We start from the raw sequence: 20562 nt of genomic DNA, 5'->3' as shown, positions 1-20562 counted from the left end.
CAAACTTATAATATATACATATATAATGTTTAAAATTATGCATATAAAACCTGTGTAAAATGTGTCTGAATATGTTTCTCTTCTTTAATGTGTTAATCGTACTATATATAATATTATTTTAAAATTTCAAAAAGTTTATGTCACTATCACATACAAAAAACCATCAATAAAAAATATAATTCTCCATCTACAACAAAAAAATGAAAAATTATTAACATATAAATTTAAATTAAGAAAAACTAACATTGGAAAAACAAGAAGTTAATATAAAAGAAAAAAATTAACAAATAATATTATAAATAAAATAAATTTATAAGACATAATCCGCGCGAAGCGCGGAAAAAATCTCTAGTTAATATAACAACAAAAAAAATTCCAAGTAATGTTCTTTTTGGTCTCTCCCCTCAAACTGCAAAGAACAAAAAATAACCTTGTTTTCAAATGAAGTGTGTTAATAATTTCTTTAACATTCAATTTGTTAAATCCTTTTTACAAAATCAAATCAAAAGTTTTGTAATCTTTTTCAGCAAGAAAATGAAAAAGACCCAAACTTTATACATGAACAAACACATGCAAAGTCGAATTACATTCTCAAACTGTCATTTTTTCTCTACTCAACCCCCTTAATTAAAATAACACAAAAAGTTTCTAATCAAAACGTAAGCTGGAGAGTAACTCTAACAACCAGTAGGCACCATCACATGTTGTGGCCTTCCACGCCCTCGACGCCCACCGTCATTAGCTTCACCCGTCGCTGCGTCTTTAACCATCTACTTCTAGGGCGGTCGTCCTCGTGGTCTCCCGGTGGTGCCTTTGTTTTCTCCCTCAGGTTTCGGTTTCGGAGGACGGCCACGGCCACGCTTAGGAGGAGCATTTGGATCTGGCTTCGTGTAATTGTTTTTCACAATCACGATCTGCCCTGACTGTTTCATCCGGTTGAGATGGTAATTGAGAAGCGTCAGGTGAGACGGTGGCAAAGTGATCTGAGTTGACTCGATGTGCTTTACGATCGCCGTTTTGTTGCATCCGTTCGACGTTCCGATCGCTTCCATTATCATCTGAAAACCAACAAAGAAAAAACGATTCAGATCAACCGAGGAAATACAATTTCAAGATCTGAGACGGTGAAATTAGGTAATACTCGAGGGTAAGGTGGGAGAGAGAAGGGAAGCTCTTGTAGCTGCGGCGGATGCTCCTCCGTTGGAGTTTGTTGAAGATCAACCCCTTTCTCCATCGTCACGTCAAAAACAGTGCAAGGAAAGAAAGAGTTGTGATTTAATATAAAAAAAATGTTTTGTTATGGAAAGCTGATCGGACGGTTAGCGTTTGAGTATTACGACCGTTTTTATCTAACGGTTTAGGAATGTTTTATCACACAGGATTGCTGACTTGGCTGGAGCCGATAACTGATAACTTTTGTGAATTTACGGTACTACCCCATATTTTGAATCTTGAAAGTGGACACGTTTCCAATAGAGTAGGAAAAAAGAAACCTCGAGACACGTCATATCGGTTTGTAGCAAGCTGCTTACCATACACTATTTCTACAGAAAATAACAGATAAATCAAACCGAACATGTGGGATTCTATATTACTCACAAATAGCAACAATTTGCATTCAAATAACAGACAAGATCAAACAAAACATGTCAGGTTATGGTGGAGCTTCTCACCAGAGAATAGCTTCAAGTTGATGGAACTTAAGTTTCTCAATTTTCTTTTAACGACGATCCATCAAACATTCAACGGAGTGCTTACATGCTGAATAATGATATAAGAAAAATTTGCGGGTGGAAATCATCAAGTCCGGCGACAGAATTTGAGCAAATCGAAGATTTACCAACGGTGTTGTGGCAAAAGTTCCTCATCTCACGAGGACAACACGTGTTTGTCCGTAGTCCGTACACAGAATGGAAGGCGCGTAGCAAGCCACTGTGGCACTTGAAGTGGTTAACAAAACCAGTATACTGGGTTTGGGCTAATCTTGGATTTTTACTATAAGCTCCGAATGGTAACTGTGGTTTGAGCGGTGCGTGACAAGCGGTTCAATTGTGGTGCAGTTTTAAAAATTATAAAAATGTATAAATATATAGTATATGGAGAGATTTTTGTTAGTGTTAACTGCAGGACGGGACGGAATGAGACGACGGTCACCATTCGAAGCTTATATAGAGATTCAAGCCACGTGACAAAGAAAGTCATCAAGTCAAACTGGGGATCAAGACGTTGTTTACTATTATCATCTGAAAAACTCTACCACTCGCTTCCCCCTCGTGTTTGAAATGACGTTTGTTAATAATTTCTCCATCATTCATTCCTTTTTATAAAATCAAATTGCTTTTTTTTTTTTCAGCAAGAAGAGGATAAAGATTAAAGACCCAAACTTTATACATGTACCACATGCAAAGTCTAAACGTCATTTTTCTCTAATCAACCCCCTAAAACTAAAACAACACAAAAAGTTTGTAATCTAAGCTTATTCGGTAAGCAAGCTGGAGAGTAATTTGAATTTCACTTTCCGTGGCCTTCCAGGCTCTCGACGCACACCGTTAGTTTTCGCTACCATCTTCTCCTTCTTCGGTGTTCGTCCTCGTGGTCTCCCGGAAACACTCGGTGTTAGTACCTCTTTTTTTTCCTCCGTCAAGTCCGCCCCTGAAAAAGAATCATTCGATTTCGTCCTAGGAGGACGACCTCTAAGCCTCAGCGAATAAGAAACAGAGGGAGACGTGACCGCCACGTGGCTTGAATCTCCCTGAGGTTTCGGCTTTTGATCTGGTTTCATGTAATAGTTTTTCACAATCACGATCTTCCCCGAATGTTTCATCTGGTTGAGATGGTAGTCGAGCAGCGTCAGGTGAGACGGTGGTAAATGTGTCTGTGTTGTCTCGATGTGCTTTAAAATCGCCGTTTTGGTACATCCCTTCGCGTCGTTAGACGCTTCAATCGCTTCCATGATCATCTGAAAACCAAAAAAAAAACACGTTTCAGATCTACCGAAGACACAAGTTCAAGATCTGAGCCGGTGAAGTAAGATAATACCTGATGGTACGGTAGGAGAGAGAAGGGAATCTCTTGTATCTGCGGCGGATGTTCCACCATTGTTGGAGTTTGTTGAATATCAAGCCCATTCTCCATCGTCACGTCAAACACGACTTCGGACTGTGTGAGGAAATTTGAAAGAAGAGAGAGTACTGTTGCATGAATGGCACCTGTAGCTGAGAAGCTGGTTTCATTTAATGTTTAAGTTATGAAAAGCTGATCGGACGGTTCAGGTTCACGAACGTTGATCTAACGGTTGACAGATGTTATCCCATAGGATTGCTGACCTCATCATTAGTCAGAAATATCCAGTGTAAGAGCATCGGTATTGGTGGGACTTAATCCACAAGCCCTTAGCATTTTTTATTAAGGTTATATATTAAGGAACCTAACTAAGGACATTAAACAATTTGGTAGATTATTAGTGGGACTTTTCTGGTCTCTTAGGTTATTATTTAATTAATTTATTATTTTCATAATGTATAACATATAAAAAGAAGTTGTAAATGAAATATATTTTAAAAAAGTTTAACATTAAAATTGAAATCTTAAGAAAATTACAAAGTTGTAAAATAGAAATACGAAACATCACAATTATAAAAAAACACACAAACATTTATTCCAATACAAATAGAAACTTATAAATTATATGTTATGGGTAAGATGTCCAAATTTAGTCCAAATATTTTCAATCAAATTATTTTTTAAATGCTCATGAACTTGTCTATTCCGAACGCTCGTTCGACGATCAATTGTACTCACGATAGGTGAAGGCATATTGACGGAAAATGTAGCCACCTCTTCTCTTTCTTCAAATTCACGACCGTTGTCCTGAGTTCCTGATGATCGTTCATCTTCGACAATCATATTATGGAGTATGATACATGCTCTCATAATATTTCCTATTTTTTCTTTATCCCAAATATTAGATGGATTTCTAACAACGGCAAACCTAGCTTGTAGGACTCCGAATGCACGCTCGACATCTTTTCGCACAGCTTCTTGGGTTTGAGCAAATAATAAATGCTTCTGACCTTGTGGTAGTCGGATAGATTGAATAAAAGTAGCCCATTTCGGATAAATACCGTCCGTGAGATAATATGCCAAATTGTATGGATTACCATTAACATGGAAGTTAACTTGTGGCGCTATTCCGTTAATAATGTCATCAAAAACGGGTGATCGATCGAGAATATTAAGATCGTTCATAGTACCTGGAGCTTCAAAAAACGCGTGCCAAATCCAGAGGTCATATGAAGCTACCGCCTCCAAGACAATCGTTGGTTTATCGGTTCCTCGTGAATACATTCCTTTCCAAGCCGTGGAGCAATTCTTCCACTCCCAATGCATACAGTCGATGCTTCCAATCATCCCTGGAAACCCACGTTGTTCTCCAATATATAGTAGTCTTTGCAGATCCTCCGGTGTGGGACGTCTTAGGTATTCATCGCTAAACAAGTCGATTATTCCCGCGGCGAAATTGTGCAAACTTCTTCGAGCTGTTTTTTTCTCCAATTCGGACATATTCGTCAACTGTGTCAGACCCACCACCATACGCCAATTGAAGAATTGCTGCGGTACATTTTTGCAGCGGAGTTAGACTCGACCGTCCGGTTACATCTACTCTGGGTTGGAAATACTCAACTTCTGTAGACAGACGATGCACAATACGCAAGAATAATGCCTTGTTAATTCGAAACCGTCGCCGGAATATATTGTGCGGGTATGTTGGAGTCTCGCTAAAATAATCATTCCAGAGCTTCTGATGGCCTTCCTCCCGGTGTCTCTCGATAAAAACTCGTGTTTTTCGCTCTTTTCGTTGTGGATTGAAATCAATATATTCTTCACATAAATCTTCAAATATGCCATCTAATTCATCATCATTATCTTTGTGGTAATGATAATGTGAAGAAGAAGCCATAGAAAATTTTAACAAAAGATAAAAAAGTGTTTAGAAATTTAGAGAAGATGAGAGAAGAAGTCTCAATACTTATATGATAAAGAAGAAGTCTCTACGAATCCTCCCGTGAATGAATATTGATATTAACTCTTTAGTATATCTTGTGACTTATTGGTAGAAAGCAAAATAAACATGTGATTATCAACTCACTTATTGGTACAAAGAATCTCAACTTGTGACTTATGGTTATAAATGAAATAAACATGTGTTAGCCATTCTATTTGGTCACGAGCACAAATAAACTAACTTATGAGTTGGTTTACAAATAAGAAACTCGATCATGTTAGTTATTGTCAGCCATTCTATTTGAGCACAAATAAACAAACTTATGCGTTATATTAAAGAGTACAAAACCATATCTGTTACATCCGGTAAAAACCCAAACCATGCCGGTTAGAGAAGTTGTAACCACCAAGCCTTAGCAGCCTTGACACTTTCGGGCCTGCTCTCAACATCAACGAAACCTTCGTTGGTAGATGTTTGGGAATTTACCTCCACATTCTTCCTCTTCGAAGCGCCACCAGTCGTGGGTGTGTTGAGGCTGAGCCACTTCTGTTCAAACCTCAACACACACCAAGCGTGTTCAAGTGTGAACTTGTGATGTTAGGAGTTTTCAAGGCTCCTAAGACAAATGTTGTAGTATAAATGATTGTCGAACCAGTTCTGAGAGATATCAAAGCACCGAGAATGCAAGTAATCACTTAATCTAAGTGCAACCAATGATTTAGATGGGTTTTTAAACTATGACTAATTAAAAGAAATAACTAAATGATACTTTCTTAACTATTGGAAAAGAGAACTCATGGATATAGGGATTAAACCTCGGGTGATCAAGTTTCGAACTAAAGATGGCAAATGATCAATCAATCTATTAACCTTAAGCTTGGACACAATCCTAAACAAACTCTATGTCTAGATGAATGTTCATTTACTTAACACAATTCAAACATCAAATGTCTTTGGTTGAATAATATGAAAGCAATCATAACTAGCAAGTCCAATGGCTATCTTAGCACCTCTAACAACAAATGTCTTTGGCAAAGTATGCTAAAAACTAAGAAGAGTTGTCTCGGGCATTTCCTCGAACACCTTTCGGGGGGGGGGGGGGAAATGCCTAAGGTTCAACTATTGAGTGGCCAACTCAGAAGATGCTTTATGCTCACTCTACTAGCAAGGAAATATGAATGATCTACACTAAAACATCCTAGTTCTAACCTAATCACCCTCAATCTCCCTAACCCATGAATTCAAAAGGTGATTACTCACTAATCTCCATGATTCCTCTTAAACCCATGTTGGATTTCAGATTAATCATGTAGAGAAACACAGGAAATAGATAAGAACACAGAATTTCAATAATAAACAGATCAATTGATTCAAAGAGATGACTTTCCAAAGGTTTTTGGTGGTTTTTTCTAAAAACAAAGATGATCCCCCTCTTGGTGGCTCTTAGAGTATTAAAACATAGGTTTAGAAAATAAAAACGTGCATAATGAAATGACCAAAAGGCCCTTGAGAAATCACAAGTTCGAGCAGAAATAGAACGCGCAGCGACCTCAGCCCGTCGCTCCGACAAGTCGCTCCAGGCTTCGGGAGCGACCTCGCTGTGTCGCTGCGAGAGGTCGCTCCGGGCTCGTTCTCGCGTCTCCGGGTGATGAAAACGCGATCGACTTCTCCCTGTCGCTCCGGTAAGGTCGCTCCAGGCTTCGGGAGCGACCTCGCTGTGTCGCTGCGAGAGGTCGCTCCGGGCTCGTTCTCGCGTCTCCGAGTGATGAAACCGCGAGCGACTTCTCCCTGTCGCTCTGGTAAGGTCGCTCCAGTAGGAAAATCAGAGCGACTTGGTGGTGTCGCTCCGGACTGGTCGCTCCCATGCCTTGCTCGCCCAGTGACCACTCTAAACACTCCTTTTTGAGCTCCAAATGCCTCCAAGTGCCTCCAAGAACTCCATGTGGTACTCTAATACCTGATAAGGACTCATGTATGCAAAATGCAACCTAAACATGGCTAAATCCTAATCTATATGATCAAAATGCACATGGATGAATGGATAAAACAATAGAAATATGCAAGATATCAACTCCCCCAAACTTGTTCTTTACTTGTCCACAAGTGAACTTTCTAGAACTCATAGGGAGAGAGGTTGAAGGTGGGAGCTCATAGCCAAAAGAAACACCACTAGCAAACACAATTAGCACACTCTCTTATTACACTCTAGCTTCTCTAGGCCTATCTCAACTCCTTTTGTCCCTACACTCATCATCAAGCATCCACACATTCAAATCAGTCAACTCTCACATTCATTAAGCATAAGATATCAAGTGAATTCTTGCAAATGGTCAGTTGGTCCAAGTCATTTGGTTGGGTAAGGGAAGACTTTTATTCAAGTGATTCAAGAGGTTCAAAACATATGATCTTTAAGGTAGTTTACTCTCAAAACAAGTAGCCTTGACATTGCACATAATATATCTAAGAAAGGGACCAACTCATGCATACAATGCTCAATCTCCATTGTTCTACCCCTTTCCCAAACATATAAGTTACACATTCACTCTCAAATGTCAAACCCAACTCACACCTCTCACCAAAAGATTCTAAAAACATCAGCTCTTTTTTCCCTGAAATCTATAAGGGATTTTTCACAACCTCAAAATGTCTCTCAGCTCCTAACAACTTTGCTAGCCCTCTTTTTTTTTTTTTTTTTTAGTTTTCGATTTCTTTCTTTTTATTTTTTATTTTTTTATTTTTTTAGGTTGGGGGCCAAGACTTTTCAAAACTAGAGCATGAGGTTCTCTACTTATCCCAATAAATCAATTCACTTGAGCACAAGAATCTATCCTTTTTATTTCTCCCAAATCATGATTACAACACTCACCCTCCCACCTATATCTAGACAATAGAGTGTCCAATCCAGCAAAACTGAAGATCAAGCATTGTCGTTCCCGATACTCTCAACATTATGCACATGTAAAACTTTCCGAAGAAGGCCTCACTCATCAAACAATGAAAGCTTAAAAGGAAGGAAAGGTTTTGGGAGTGGTCTACCACTAGAGTTTGTCAAAAAGAATGGCATCAAAGATGTGACAACTCAAGTGTGTATAGCCATGACTCAGTACACAAGAGACCCTAAGCAAGAAGCATTAAGTTCATTCAGTTCAAATAAGGTTGTAGCTGGCTTCAAAGACTGAGTTTCAACAATCAACAAGTTTCAAGAAGAGTTTTCAAGGCTCGAAACATACAAGTCTTTTCGAGAGGTGCATGGCTACTCAGGTGCAACGTAGTGTTCTTTACAAGGCATTTAAAATCATTGCTCCCAATGCAAGTGAATGCAACCTATATGCTCTAGACTCTCCTAATGGTGCAAATGATGCAAACTAAATGAAAAATCTTTTTTTTTTTATGCAAATAGGTGTGCAATGCATGACTCAAATGAAACACAATCAAAGCAAACATGATCAAATGCTTGGTACCTCCCCCAAACTTGAGTTACACAGTCTCTGTGTTGTCAAGGAAAGAGAGAGATACCGAGAAGAAAACTAATATGCAAAAATGAAATGGTATATACAAGGGAGAGAAAGAAGTACCTCCTATGGATAGTAGGTGGGGGCAGATGCCCCAGCATCGTCGTCGTCAGGAGGGAAGGTGGTGTAGTAACCACCGGATGCTGAACCGGAGCCTCCATACCATGGCTGGCTCTCAACCTCGTCAATCTCGTCCTCACTGTCTGAAGAAGCGAGGGATGGGGATTTGTTGCCGGAAGTGGAAGGTTGAGTGGGTGGGTTCCTCCACTTACGCTGAAGCTGCGCAGCAGTGAGGGGGAAGCCAAGAGCATCAGGCGGGGGTGGAGGCTGGGGGTTTGAGGTGTTCGCGAAAGCGAAATCGGCTGAGCTACATCCAGCTATTCCTCCCCTAGTTAAGACATCAGCTACTTTCTTCATGAACTTGGCTGAAGTCTTTGCCTGCTTCTTCACAGTCTTGCTGAGCGCCTTACACTTATCCTTCAGCTTTTCTATCGTTCTGTCCTGAGCTTTGTTCCACCTCTGGAGATGACCAATGTGGTCATGAGCATCACGGAGAGCTCCAGGGGGAAGGACTCCGTCATGGGGCTTGAAGTAGTAGCGCGGAGGTCCATAGATATGCTCAGATGTAGGGACACTCCTTCTCCTTGATGGAGCTGCTTGAATTGGATCGAGAGGCCCGTGTTCTCCGAGAAAGTACTCCTGAGGAATGTTGAAGCTGACAGCTCCAGGTATCTCTAAACTCGTCAGGTTTCGGTTTGGAAGAACCACCTCGACTGGCTTGCCCTGCAAGTAGTAGTGGTAGACGTAGTCCTTCCCATACATCCCACTGAAATAGGTGGCAATCCTCAAGTAGGTGCCATCAATGAACCTAGGCCCCGCTGCGTCATTTCCCAAGGGAACATTCAGAAATTGGAGCAGTGGTGTGATCATTCCGCATATCCCCATCTTTGGGCGCGAATCAGTGGTGTACCACGCCCAGTCTCTGTAGTGTTCGAGACGGCCCACAAAGAAACTGACCATCCCAAAGGTAGCATAGATATCAGTGCTGGAAAGGGATAACACTCCAGGTTGAGTGTAGGGACGGATAGCCGGACAGAGCAGTCGCATGTCTTCCTCAGTAACCGTACCAGCTTGCTTCCGTGGGTAGAAAGCATGGACTAGCAATCTGTGGAGGTAGCGTACAGACGGGTGTTGGATGTGTGAGTTCTTGTCAGCCCCGGTAGAGTGCTTGTTTCCAGTGATCAACTTCCAAAGCTCTGTGGGGAGGTTCTCACACTTGGGAAGGGAGTGGTCTTCTAGGTCTTGGAACCCCATGACCCTCCCAATGTCCTTGAAGTTCATGTTGTATTCTCTTCCATTGACCTTGAACCTGATTTTTCCCCATCCTTGTCTTACATGCGCCGTGTCGTGGTAAGTGACCACAAGAGAGGAGAGGAACTGACAAGTGACATCCTTGTAGAAAGGATAAGCCATGGTGAGGAGTTTTGGCATCTTCAAATGTCCCAGCATCGCCTCAATATCAGACTCTAGACCCAGCTCCTTCAGCAAATCGAGGTCGGCAAACCTGGTTGGAGCCCAAGTGACTCCATTCTTCAAATGATCATATAGCTCCTCGACAGATGGAGTTTTCGCTCTGTCTCGATCAACAGCAACCCTTTTGCCCTTTGACATCTTGGCTTTCTTCGTAGGTGCCGGCTCATCTTCACTCTCAGTTTCACTTTCCTCATGGGTGGGAACTGCTACACTTTTCCCTGCCCTCTTCTCGTGTTCTTTCGATTTCCTTGCAGCCAACGTCTGCTGTCGCACAGTCCTCTGCGTCCCTGAGCCAGTTGGCTCGCTGGTTAAAGCTTTTCCTCTTAGTGCAAACTCTTGACTTTCGGCTTCTTGCCTCTCAGCTTCCAACCTTCCCTTTGTCTTCTTAACCATTTTCACCTGAAAAATTACGAACTTGAAAAGGGATAAGTAGATGGAAGTAAAGAAAAGGAAGACTTTGCAAGTGAAATTTTTTGCAAAAGTGAACTTAACAGATGAATTTTCAGTTTAAACTCAAGTTCAACACAATGCAACAATGTAACGTCTTAACGCATCTAGTTCACCCACAAAAACACCCAATTAAGGTCAAATTCGGAAAACCCCCAAATCCATGAACCCTAATTTTGCCAAAGTGCAAATTAAACTCAATTTCACCATTAATTCAACAACCCAACTTGATAGATAAGCTTTCCCTAGTCTATTTCACCACAATCTAGCAAGGAAAGGACCAAATTTCGACTTTCAAATTATAGGGTTCATGGACCTACGAATTTGAATTTAAAAACTCAATACCTTGCTCTGGATGAAAGGAAATTGTGAATGGGTGGTGAGGAATAGACTACAGGGGCGAAAGCTTGGATTTAGAAACAAGAACTAGTTGATTTGGGTGAGAATTGAGAAGGTTTTGGGAATTTTGGTGTGGGTGAGTTTGAGAGAGTTTGTGAGTTTGTGAGAGGAGGGGAGAGTGATAGAGACGGAGTCGCGGGGGTTGGGGTAGGTTTAGGGTCGTCCGGTTCGGTCTAGGGTTGTTAGGGTCGGTTTACTTGAATTAAACCGGGGTTTAGAGTTAGGAAACTTACATGGACCGGTTCGGGAGCGACGTGAGGGTGTCGCTGGGAGAGGTCACTCCCGAGTCGATTCCTCGCGTCGTGATTCGACGAAACCGCGAGCAACCTTGGAGTGTCGCTCTAGAAACCTCGCTCTGAGCTGGAGCGACTTCAAGGTGTCGCTCTAGGACGTCGCTCCAGGTCAGTTTTTGAGCTCCGTTTCGTCGAAAACGCGAGCGACTCCGAGGTGTCGCTCCCATAACGTCGCTCCCAGCTGGAGCGACCTTTCAACCTCGCTCCGAGACCTCGCTCTGAGGCGATTTTTCTTGATTCAACGACGAAAACGCGAGCGACCTTGGAGTGTCGCTCTCGGAACCCCGCTCCCAGCTGGAGCGACCTTGAGGTGTCGCTGTGAGACCTCGCTCCCACGCACGACTCCTGCTCAAAACTGAACCGATCAAGTACCTACACATAACTTCTCTCTCTCTTTTTTTTTATTATGCAATAAGATGAAAAATGAAAATACCAATGCAATATATACAAGGATACGCATGGGACTTCCTCCCAAGTGAGCTTGTTTTAAGTCCCGAGCTTGACTTTGCCTCCTTTTGGATTAGGCCCGGGTAGGATCAGACAGTGGAGTTGAAATCCCATCTTCCTCTGGTGCAGTAGCCATGTAGAGCTTAACCCTTTGTCCATTGACTGTGAAGTCTCTTCCATCAGTGCTCCACAAAACTATTGCTCCGTATGGCCTAACCTCCTTGACTTTGAAAGGACCGGACCACCTTGATTTAAGCTTTCCTGGAAACAACTTCAGCCTAGAGTTGTAGAGAAGAACTTGATCTCCTTCTCTAAACTCTCTCTTCAGGATATTCTTGTCATGGAAAGCTTAGTCTTCTCCTTGTAGATTCTTGAGTTCTCAAAAGCATCCATTCTTATCTCATCAAGCTCGTGTAGCTGAAAAGCCTTTTCTCCTTGGCACTCTTGATGTCAAAGTTCAGCAACTTTATTGCCCATAGTGCCTTGTACTCAAGCTCCACTGGCAGATGGCAAGCTTTCCCATACACTAGGTTGAAAGGTGTGGTGCCCAGTGGTGTCTTGTACGCTGTCCTATAAGCCCAAAGTGCATCGTCAAGCTTATTGGACCAATCCTTCCTTGTAATCCCCACAATCTTCTCCAGAATAGATTTGATCTCCCTGTTAGAAATCTCAACTTGGCCACTTGTTTGGGGATGATAAGGAGTTGCCACCTTGTGCTTCACACCGTTCTTCTTGAGAAGTCCCTCAAGCAGTTTGTTAATGAAGTGGGAACCTCCATCACTGATTACAACTCTTGGGACTCCAAACCTTGGAAAGATGATGCTCTTGAACATCTTGGTTACAACCCTAGCATCATTGGTGGGGCTTGCAATGGCTTCCACCCATTTGGAGACATAATCAACAGCCACAAGGATATATTTGTTGCCAAAAGATGATGGAAATGGTCCCATGAAGTCAATACCCCAGACATCAAACACTTCAACTTCAAGGATTGGATTTTGAGGCATCTCATTCCTCTTGGTGATGTTTCCTCTTCTTTGGCAAGAATCACACTTCGAAACAAAGTCTTGTGTATCCTTGAACATATGTGGCCACCAGAATCCAGCTTGTAATACTTTTGCAACTGTCTTGAAGGTGGCGAAGTGACCTCCATAGGATGATCCATGACACTGTGCAAGGATCCCATCAATCTCCTCATTTGCAACCACTCTCCTATAAAGCTGATCCTTGCAGAGAATGTAGAGGTAGGGCTCATCCCAGTAGTATCTTTTCACATCCTTATAGAACTTTTTCTTGGCATAGCCCACAAGATTCAGAGGTTCCTTTCCTGTGGCTAGGTAGTTCACTAAATCAGCATACCAAGGTTCTTTCTCTTTTGTTGCGTTGACCTCTTCCAGCTTCCTTCCAGTCTCACAAACTGCTATCATTGCTTCGATAGCCATGATCTGCTCCTCAGGAAGTCCTTCGTCAATAGGGATACCAGACTCTACCCTCAACCTGGACAAATGATCAGCTACTCCATTCTCAACTCCGGGTTTGTCCTTGATCTCCATATCAAACTCTTGGAGCAAAAGGATCCACCTTAAAAGCCTGGGTTTTGCATCCTTCTTGGCCAAAAGGTGTCTCAAGGCAGCATGATCTGTGTAGACAATGACTTTAGACCCAACCAAGTAGCTCCTGAACTTCTCAAAGGCAAAAACAATTGTCAGCATCTCTTTCTCTGTTGTGGCATACCTCATCTGAGCATCATTGAGGGTTTGGCTGGCATAGTAGATCACATGGGTTTTGCCATCTTTCTTCTGCCCCAAAACAGCTCCCACAGCATAGTCACTGGCGTCACACATGATCTCAAAAGGGAGATCCCAATCAGGTGGCTGGACAATTGGGGCACTAACGAGTTCACCTTTCAGCTTCTTGAAAGCTTGTAGACATTCCACATCAAAACTGAAGGTAGCTTCCTTGCACAGCAGCCTGGTCAAAGGTCTAGTTATCATGGAGAAATCCTTGATGAACCTCCTGTAGAATCCAGCATGACCAAGAAAACTCCGGATGTCTTTCACTGTCTTTGGTGGAGGCAGACCAACCATAACATCGATTTTGGCTTTATCCACCTCAATCCCCTTCTCTGAAATCTTGTGTCCCAGCACAATCCCTTCCTTGACCATGAAGTGACACTTCTCCCAATTCAGCACAAGGTTGGTGTCTTCACATCTCTGTAGGACCCTGCACAAATTTGACAAACAAGCAGAAAACGAAGATCCGTAGACAGAGAAATCATCCATAAATACCTCCACAACATCCTCAATCAGATCAGAGAAAATTGACATCATGCACCTTTGAAAGGTGGCTGGAGCATTACATAGACCAAATGGCATCCTTCGATATGCAAAGGTACCATAGGGACATGTGAATGTCGTTTTCTCTTGATCATTGGGATGTATGGGGATTTGGAAAAATCCTGAGTACCCATCAAGGAAGCAATAGAATGGGTGATTTGCAAGTCTCTCAAGCATCTGATCAATAAATGGTAATGGAAAATGATCCTTTCTAGATGCAGAGTTTAGTTTTCGGTAGTCAATGCACATTCTATGACCTGTGATGGTTTTTGTTGGTATCAATTCATCCTTGTCATTTTTAATCACAGTGATACCACCTTTCTTTGGAACAACATGCACAGGTGATACCCATTTAGAATCTGAGATAAGGTAAATAACACCAGCATCTAAGAGTTTAAGAATCTCTTTCTTTACAACATCCTTCAGGTTAGGATTTAACCTTCTTTGATGCTCGATAGAGGTCATTGATTCATCCTCAAGATGTATCCTATGCATGAACAAAGAGGGTGATATCCCCTTGATGTCATCTAGTGAGTAACCTACTACCTTTCTAAATCTTTTAAGTGTTTTCAAAAGTTCAGACAACTCATTTTCAGTAAGTTCACTACTCACAATGACAGGGTAAGTTTCATTAGGACCAAGGAATGCATACCTTACACCATGGGAAAGAGGTTTAAGCTCCACTTTAGGTGCCTTAAGTTCACTCCAGTCATCTTGCTGGTTGTCCTCTTGTTGAGTGACTGAGACTTCTTGGTGAACCATCTGGGGAAGCTCCTCGTACTGATCCTTACTGAGAAACCCCTGGTGTGAATCCAGCATCATCCCATAGGCAGTACTCTCCAGGTTTTCAACCACCTCAGCCTCTTTCTCTACAGTCAAAGCATGCTGTAGAGGGTCCTCTAGTGACAACTCTTCAAGGAGTTCATCAGCAAGGGCGTCTATCTCTTCAATGTAGAACACCTGCCCTTGAACTGTTGGCCTCCTCATTACCTCCTTGATGTCGAAATGGAGAACGTGCCCTTTACCCAGATGGAGATCAATCTTGCCTTCTTTCACATTAACAATGGCTCCTGCTGTGGCTAAGAAAGGCCTTCCAAGGATTAAAGGGTCTTGAGCTTCCTCACCCATTTCAAGCACTACAAAGTCTGTAGGGATCTCATAATTTCCAACCATCACTGGGAGGTCCTCTAAGATACCCACAGGGTACTTAACTGAACGATCAGCCAATACCAGAGAAAGTCTACACTTCTTGTACTGAGTGAAACCAAGCTTCTTAGCAACAGATAGGGCATCAAGCTGACATTAGCTCTCAAATCGCAGAGACATCTATCAAATACCATAGGCCCAAGAGCACAAGGTAATGTGAAGCATCCTGGATCTTCTAGCTTCTTTGGAATGACCAGCCTCTGAATGATAGCACTGCACTCATGAGTGAGAATCACCATGCCCTCCATCTCTTTCTTCTTTGCAGCTACAACATCTTTCAGGAACTTACTGTACTGAGGAATCAGCATGAAAGCATCAATAATGAGCATTGTGACCTGGACTTCACTCATTTGCTTGTCAAACAGAGCTTTGTACTTCTCTAGCAACTGCCTCTTGAATCGACCTAGAAATGGAAGCTTAGGTTCATAGGCAGGAGGAACAAATGAACTTTCACTTGCAGGAGTGACAACTTCACCATCCTTAACTGCTTTCTTCTCTTCTTCAACCTTTCTTTTTCCTTTGGCTTCCACTATCTTCTCCAAGATCTCGTCATTGATCTTCTCATCAACAATCACCATTTCATCATCTATGGTGATGGCAACCCCCTCACTTTGTTTCTCAGCATCCTTGGTGAGAGCTCTCTGAGGTAACTCCTTACCACTCCTGAGAGTGATAGCTTTCATGGTTTCCTTGGGGTTTTGCTCAGACTTTCCAGGTAGAGAACCTTGTTGGCGATTTTGTTGAGTGTTCATGGCAGCAAACTGGTTCTCCAAAGCTCTGAACTTGTTGTTGAGCTCATTGTAGCTCCCATCAATCATTGAGTGAAGATTCTTCAACTCATAGCCAACATGCTTCTCACTTCTTGTTTGAGACTCCAGGATTTGTTTCAGTAGAGCATCAGTGCTGCTGACTTGAGGAGTGGAGGTAGAGGGATTAGATTGTTGTTGGGAAGAATGGTTGCCCTTGTTGTTGAAACCAGGAGGAGGATTTTGCTGTGGTTGATAGCTGCCTTGCTGATTGTTTCGAGGCTGGTAACCACTATGTTGGTTGTTGGAATAGGATTTCTGTTGGTAGTTGTTGTACTGAAAGTTGGGCTCTTTCTTGTACCAGCTACCATTGTTGTTGATGAAACACAGCTCTTACTGACCTTCCAAACCCTCAACTTCATGGACAACAACTGGTGTCTCTTGGCTTGGGTTGCCAACAAAGTGCAGCTGCTCTTGGGTAGCTTTATCAGCAATGAGGATGTCTATCTTATCCTGTAGAGCTTTCAACTCTTTCCTCGTCTGCTTATCATCAGTTCTACTACCTCTGTCGTGGTCTCAACTGTAGACTGCATCACTCTTAACCATGTTCTCAACCAGCTCCTCTGCATCCTCCTCAGTTCTCCCCAAGAAGAACCCATTACTAGCTGTATCCAGTCTGGCCCTGTACTTAGGAAGAGCACCACGGTAGAATGTGCTCAGCAAGCTCTCTTTAGAGAAGCCATGGTGTGGGCATTGAGCTTGGTAGCCCTTGAATCTCTCCCAGGCTTCACTGAAACCTTCCAAGCCCTTCTGTTGAAAGCTGGAGATCTCATTTCTCAGCTTAGCAGTTCTTGAAGTTGAGAAGAACTTCTCCAAGAATGCTTTCTTGCAGTCATCCCAAGTGGTGATGGAGTCGCTTGGTAGAGACTTCTCCCACTGACGTGCTTTATCCCCTAAAGAGAAAGGGAATAGCTTGAGCTTTAAGGCATCTTCGGACACACCATTGGTTTTTGACAACCCACAGTAGCTGTCGAACCTGTTCAAGTGATCAAATGGATCCTCTAGAGCCAAGCCATGATACTTGTTGTTCTCGATCACGTTGAGGAGTCCTGACTTGATCTCAAAGTTGTTGGCTGCCACAGCGGGTGCTCGGATTCCCAATCGATGACCATGAATGTTGGGACGGTCGTAAGTGCCAATGGGTCGAGCTGCTCGCTGTTGGTTAGGTGGACCATTGTTGTTAGCACCATTGACGCCTGCATCTTCTTGATGAACGTCTCCCATGTCAGTGTTCAGTCTCTGCAATTGAGCCTGATGTTCTTCTTCTCTTCTCTTTCTAGCACACTCTCTCTCTAAAGCTCTGATGTCTGCTGCTCTTGGAACTAGGTTTGATGGACCCCTGCTCCGCAAGTTCATACACCTGTAGATTAAAGGGAGGTGAAGAAGAGTCAGTAACAAAAGAAAATAAAAATGACTTAGTCTCAAGCAATTGACTAAATCTCAATGTTTAAATCTACTCAGAATTTGGCAACGGCGCCAATTTGATGTTAGGAATTTTCAAGGCTCCTAAGACAAATGTTGTAGTATAAATGATTGTCGAACCAGTTCTGAGAGATATCAAAGCACCGAGAATGCAAGTAATCACTTAATCTAAGTGCAACCAATGATTTAGATGGGTTTTTAAACTATGACTAATTAAAAGAAATAACTAAATGATACTTTCTTAACTATTGGAAAAGAGAAATCATGGATATAGGGATTAGACCTCGGGTGATCAAGTTTCGAACTAAAGATGGCAAACGATCAATCAATCTATTAACCTTAAGCTTGGACACAATCCTAAACAAACTCTATCTCTAGATGAATGTTCATTTACTTAACACAATTCAAATATCAAATGTCTTTGGTTGAATAATATGAAAGCAATCATAACTAGCAAGTCCAATGGCTATCTTAGCACCTCTAACAACAAATGTCTTTGGCAAAGTATGCTAAAAACTAAGAAGAGTTGTCTCGGGCATTTCCTCGAACACCTTTCGGGGGGGAAATGCCTAAGGTTCAACTACACAGAAGATGCTTTATGCTCACTCTACTAGCAAGGAAATATGAATGATCTACACTAAAACATCCTAGTTCTAACCTAATCACCCTCAATCTCCCTAACCCATGAATTCAAAAGGTGATTACTCACTAATCTCCATGATTCCTCTTAAACCCATGTTGGATTTCAGATTAATCATATAGAGAAACACAGGAAATAGATAAGAACACATAATTTCAATAATAAACTGATCAATTGATTCAAAGAGATGACTTTCCAAAGGTTTTTGGTGGTTTTTTCTAAAAACAAAGATGATCCCCCTCTTGGTGGCTCTTAGAGTATTAAAACATAGGTTTAGAAAATAAAAACGTGCATAATGAAATGACCAAAAGGCCCTTGAGAAATCACAAGTTCGAGCAGAAATAGAACGCGCAGCGACCTCAGCCCGTCGCTCCGACAAGTCGCTCCAGGCTTCGGGAGCGACCTCGCTGTGTCGCTGCGAGAGGTCGCTCCGGGCTCGTTCTCACGTCTCCGGGTGATGAAAACGCGAGCGACTTCTCCCTGTCGCTCTGGTAAGGTCGCTCCAGGCTTCGGGAGCGACCTCGCTGTGTCGCTGCGAGAGGTCGCTCCAGGCTCGTTCTCGCGTCTCCGAGTGATGAAACCGCGAGCGACTTCTCCCTGTCGCTCTGGTAAGGTCGCTCCAGTAGGAAGATCAGAGCGACTTGGTGGTGTCGCTCCGGACTGGTCGCTCCCATGCCTTGCTCGCCCAGTGACCACTCTAAACACTCCTTTTTGAGCTCCAAATGTCTCCAAGTGCCTCCAAGAACTCCATGTGGTACTCCAATACCTGATAAGGGCTCATGTATGCAAAATGCAAGCTAAACATGGCTAAATCCTAATCTATATGATCAAAATGCACATGGATGAATGGATAAAACAATAGAAATATGCAAGATATCAACTTGTGCTCTTGATCAGAGAAGAAAATGTCATGTGCCTTCTTCAGAACGTCAGTGTCACTCTCACCACTTCTCATTTGTCGCTCTGCTGCCGTGTATGCGGCACAGAACTTGTTAACATCTTCATTAATTCTGTGCCACCTCTTCTTGCAACAAACATGCTCTCTCCCACCATCCTCTCTTCCATGGGGACTTGCTGCATAATAAGCAGCAACCCGTTTCCAGAAGGCCCCCGACCTCTGCTCATTTGCAACAATCGCATCCTTCGAAGTGTTAAGCCACGCACTGATCAGCACCTCGTCATCTGCTGGATTCCATTTGCGCCTTACACCACGGGCAGCTGGTGTCTGTACTGGTGGCTCTAATGGTGCATCTTGAGATTGTTGTGAGCTGAAAGCCGGAAAAGGCTGTGATTCTCCGAAGTTAACACTAGAATGAAAACTTTCATAAGAAAAGTTTTCATGGAACACGCTACCTTGTTGACTGTGAAGCAGTCCTACGTAGCTAGAGGACTTGCTAGGAAGATTGTTTGGATCCATAACAGTAACAAAATATAAGAGATTTCTTGGAGAAAGACTAATGAGATGATAGAAGATAGAAAAGAGAAGAGATTTAAATAGGAGGAAGTGAAGAATACAAAGTACATCACCGCCTTAATGGCCAACTCCGAACAAGAAATGTCTAATCCCAACTTAATACACAACTAAAAAGCTATCAACTTTCTTTTAAAACATCAGTGGCTTAAATGTCTAACAGAAGACAGAGAAACAATCAGTTCAATGCATTACTATTGCAAGATTTTAATAAACATTACTCTATAAACTATGGAAAATGCAAAGTCTCATGAAGAAAGCTAATCAAGACAAATGACATGAGATATTTAAATCTTTACGGATCAAACTCTAAATTATTAGTCTATACGAATCAAATCTATACAAATGACATGAGCTTATTTTCACGGGTTCGAATTTGCAGACAAATCAAACTCTAAACCACTTAAACAATTGATCTCGAACCATAGAAATCTATACGAAACAATCATACATTTGTTCATAGAAATCTATACTAAAGCTCCAAACTTAGAAATTTGAAAAAGCATACAATCTAACACGAAACAATCACACAAGCTACAACGAAACAATCATACAATCGAACCATAGAAAGCTGCGGATATCTATACGAACTATCATAAATTGCCGAACCCTAGCAACTATACAATTGTTCTCAAACCAATGAATCTATATCTTTTTCCCATCGAATCTAACAAACACTCGGATAAATACCATTTTATTCTTCGAATTTCTAGAAAACCCTAAAAAAAATTTTGAAATCAGATCAGACTTGAAAAACATACCTTGTTAAGATTGGGACGATTCTCAATGGTTTTGGGGAGGATTGCTTCTCGTCGTTTTGGAACGGAAGCGAACCGATGTGGATTGGGCTTTGGAGAAGGATCGGGGGATCAAACGACGCCGCGACCTCGCCAGCGAAGATAATACCGATCTCCAATTCCAGTGAAAGAGAGAAGACGCAGGGTTGCCTTTCGATTTGAAGAGATGGATTTGGAGATCAAGGCTTCGCCATCGCCATCGCAATCGCCTTCGAGCTTTCGATTTTTTTTTTTTGGATTTCGGATTC

At 42.2% G+C, this 20562-nt stretch overlaps 3 protein-coding genes and 1 non-coding gene across 5 annotated transcripts; 1 reads left to right on the top strand and 3 right to left on the bottom strand.

Moving 5' to 3' along the window:
* Positions 1 to 455: 455 nt before the first annotated feature.
* Positions 456 to 1285, bottom strand: LOC106424251 (HMG-Y-related protein A-like). Its single transcript, XM_013865007.3, has 2 exons — positions 1142 to 1285; positions 456 to 1058 (listed from the first exon to the last, which is right to left on the bottom strand). The coding sequence occupies exons 1-2, from the start codon at positions 1232 to 1234 to the stop codon at positions 777 to 779; spliced, it is 375 nt and encodes a 124-aa protein (XP_013720461.1). The 5' UTR covers positions 1235 to 1285; the 3' UTR covers positions 456 to 776.
* Positions 1286 to 1349: 64 nt separating this feature from the next.
* On the bottom strand, positions 1350 to 5707 carry LOC106424243 (HMG-Y-related protein A). Of its 2 annotated transcripts, none has more exons than XR_007324301.1 (2): positions 3040 to 5707; positions 1350 to 2959 (listed from the first exon to the last, which is right to left on the bottom strand). XR_007324301.1 is itself a non-coding variant. In XM_013864998.3 (2 exons), the coding sequence occupies exons 1-2, from the start codon at positions 3133 to 3135 to the stop codon at positions 2477 to 2479; spliced, it is 579 nt and encodes a 192-aa protein (XP_013720452.1). In that variant the 5' UTR covers positions 3136 to 3525; the 3' UTR covers positions 1371 to 2476. The 2 variants fall into 2 exon arrangements, 1 of the variants encoding a protein (XP_013720452.1); XM_013864998.3 differs by having other exon boundaries at positions 1371 to 2959; positions 3040 to 3525.
* A 10953-nt stretch (positions 5708 to 16660) lies between these two features.
* Positions 16661 to 16767, top strand: LOC125589704. The gene has a single exon (XR_007325876.1). It is a non-coding gene; the product is annotated as a small nucleolar RNA R71 (small nucleolar RNA).
* Positions 16768 to 16870: 103 nt separating this feature from the next.
* Positions 16871 to 19463, bottom strand: LOC111208114 (glutathione S-transferase T3-like). Its single transcript, XM_048753271.1, has 2 exons — positions 18928 to 19463; positions 16871 to 16877 (listed from the first exon to the last, which is right to left on the bottom strand). Exons 1-2 carry the CDS (start codon positions 19461 to 19463, stop codon positions 16871 to 16873), a joined length of 543 nt encoding a protein of 180 aa, XP_048609228.1.
* Positions 19464 to 20562: the final 1099 nt, after the last annotated feature.

The sequence above is a fragment of the Brassica napus genome, chromosome A2 (assembly GCF_020379485.1).
Source record: "Brassica napus cultivar Da-Ae chromosome A2, Da-Ae, whole genome shotgun sequence".
NCBI lineage: Eukaryota > Viridiplantae > Streptophyta > Magnoliopsida > Brassicales > Brassicaceae > Brassica > Brassica napus.
Note: the sequence above shows the minus strand (reverse complement) of the source record. Positions and strands in the feature narration are given on the sequence as shown.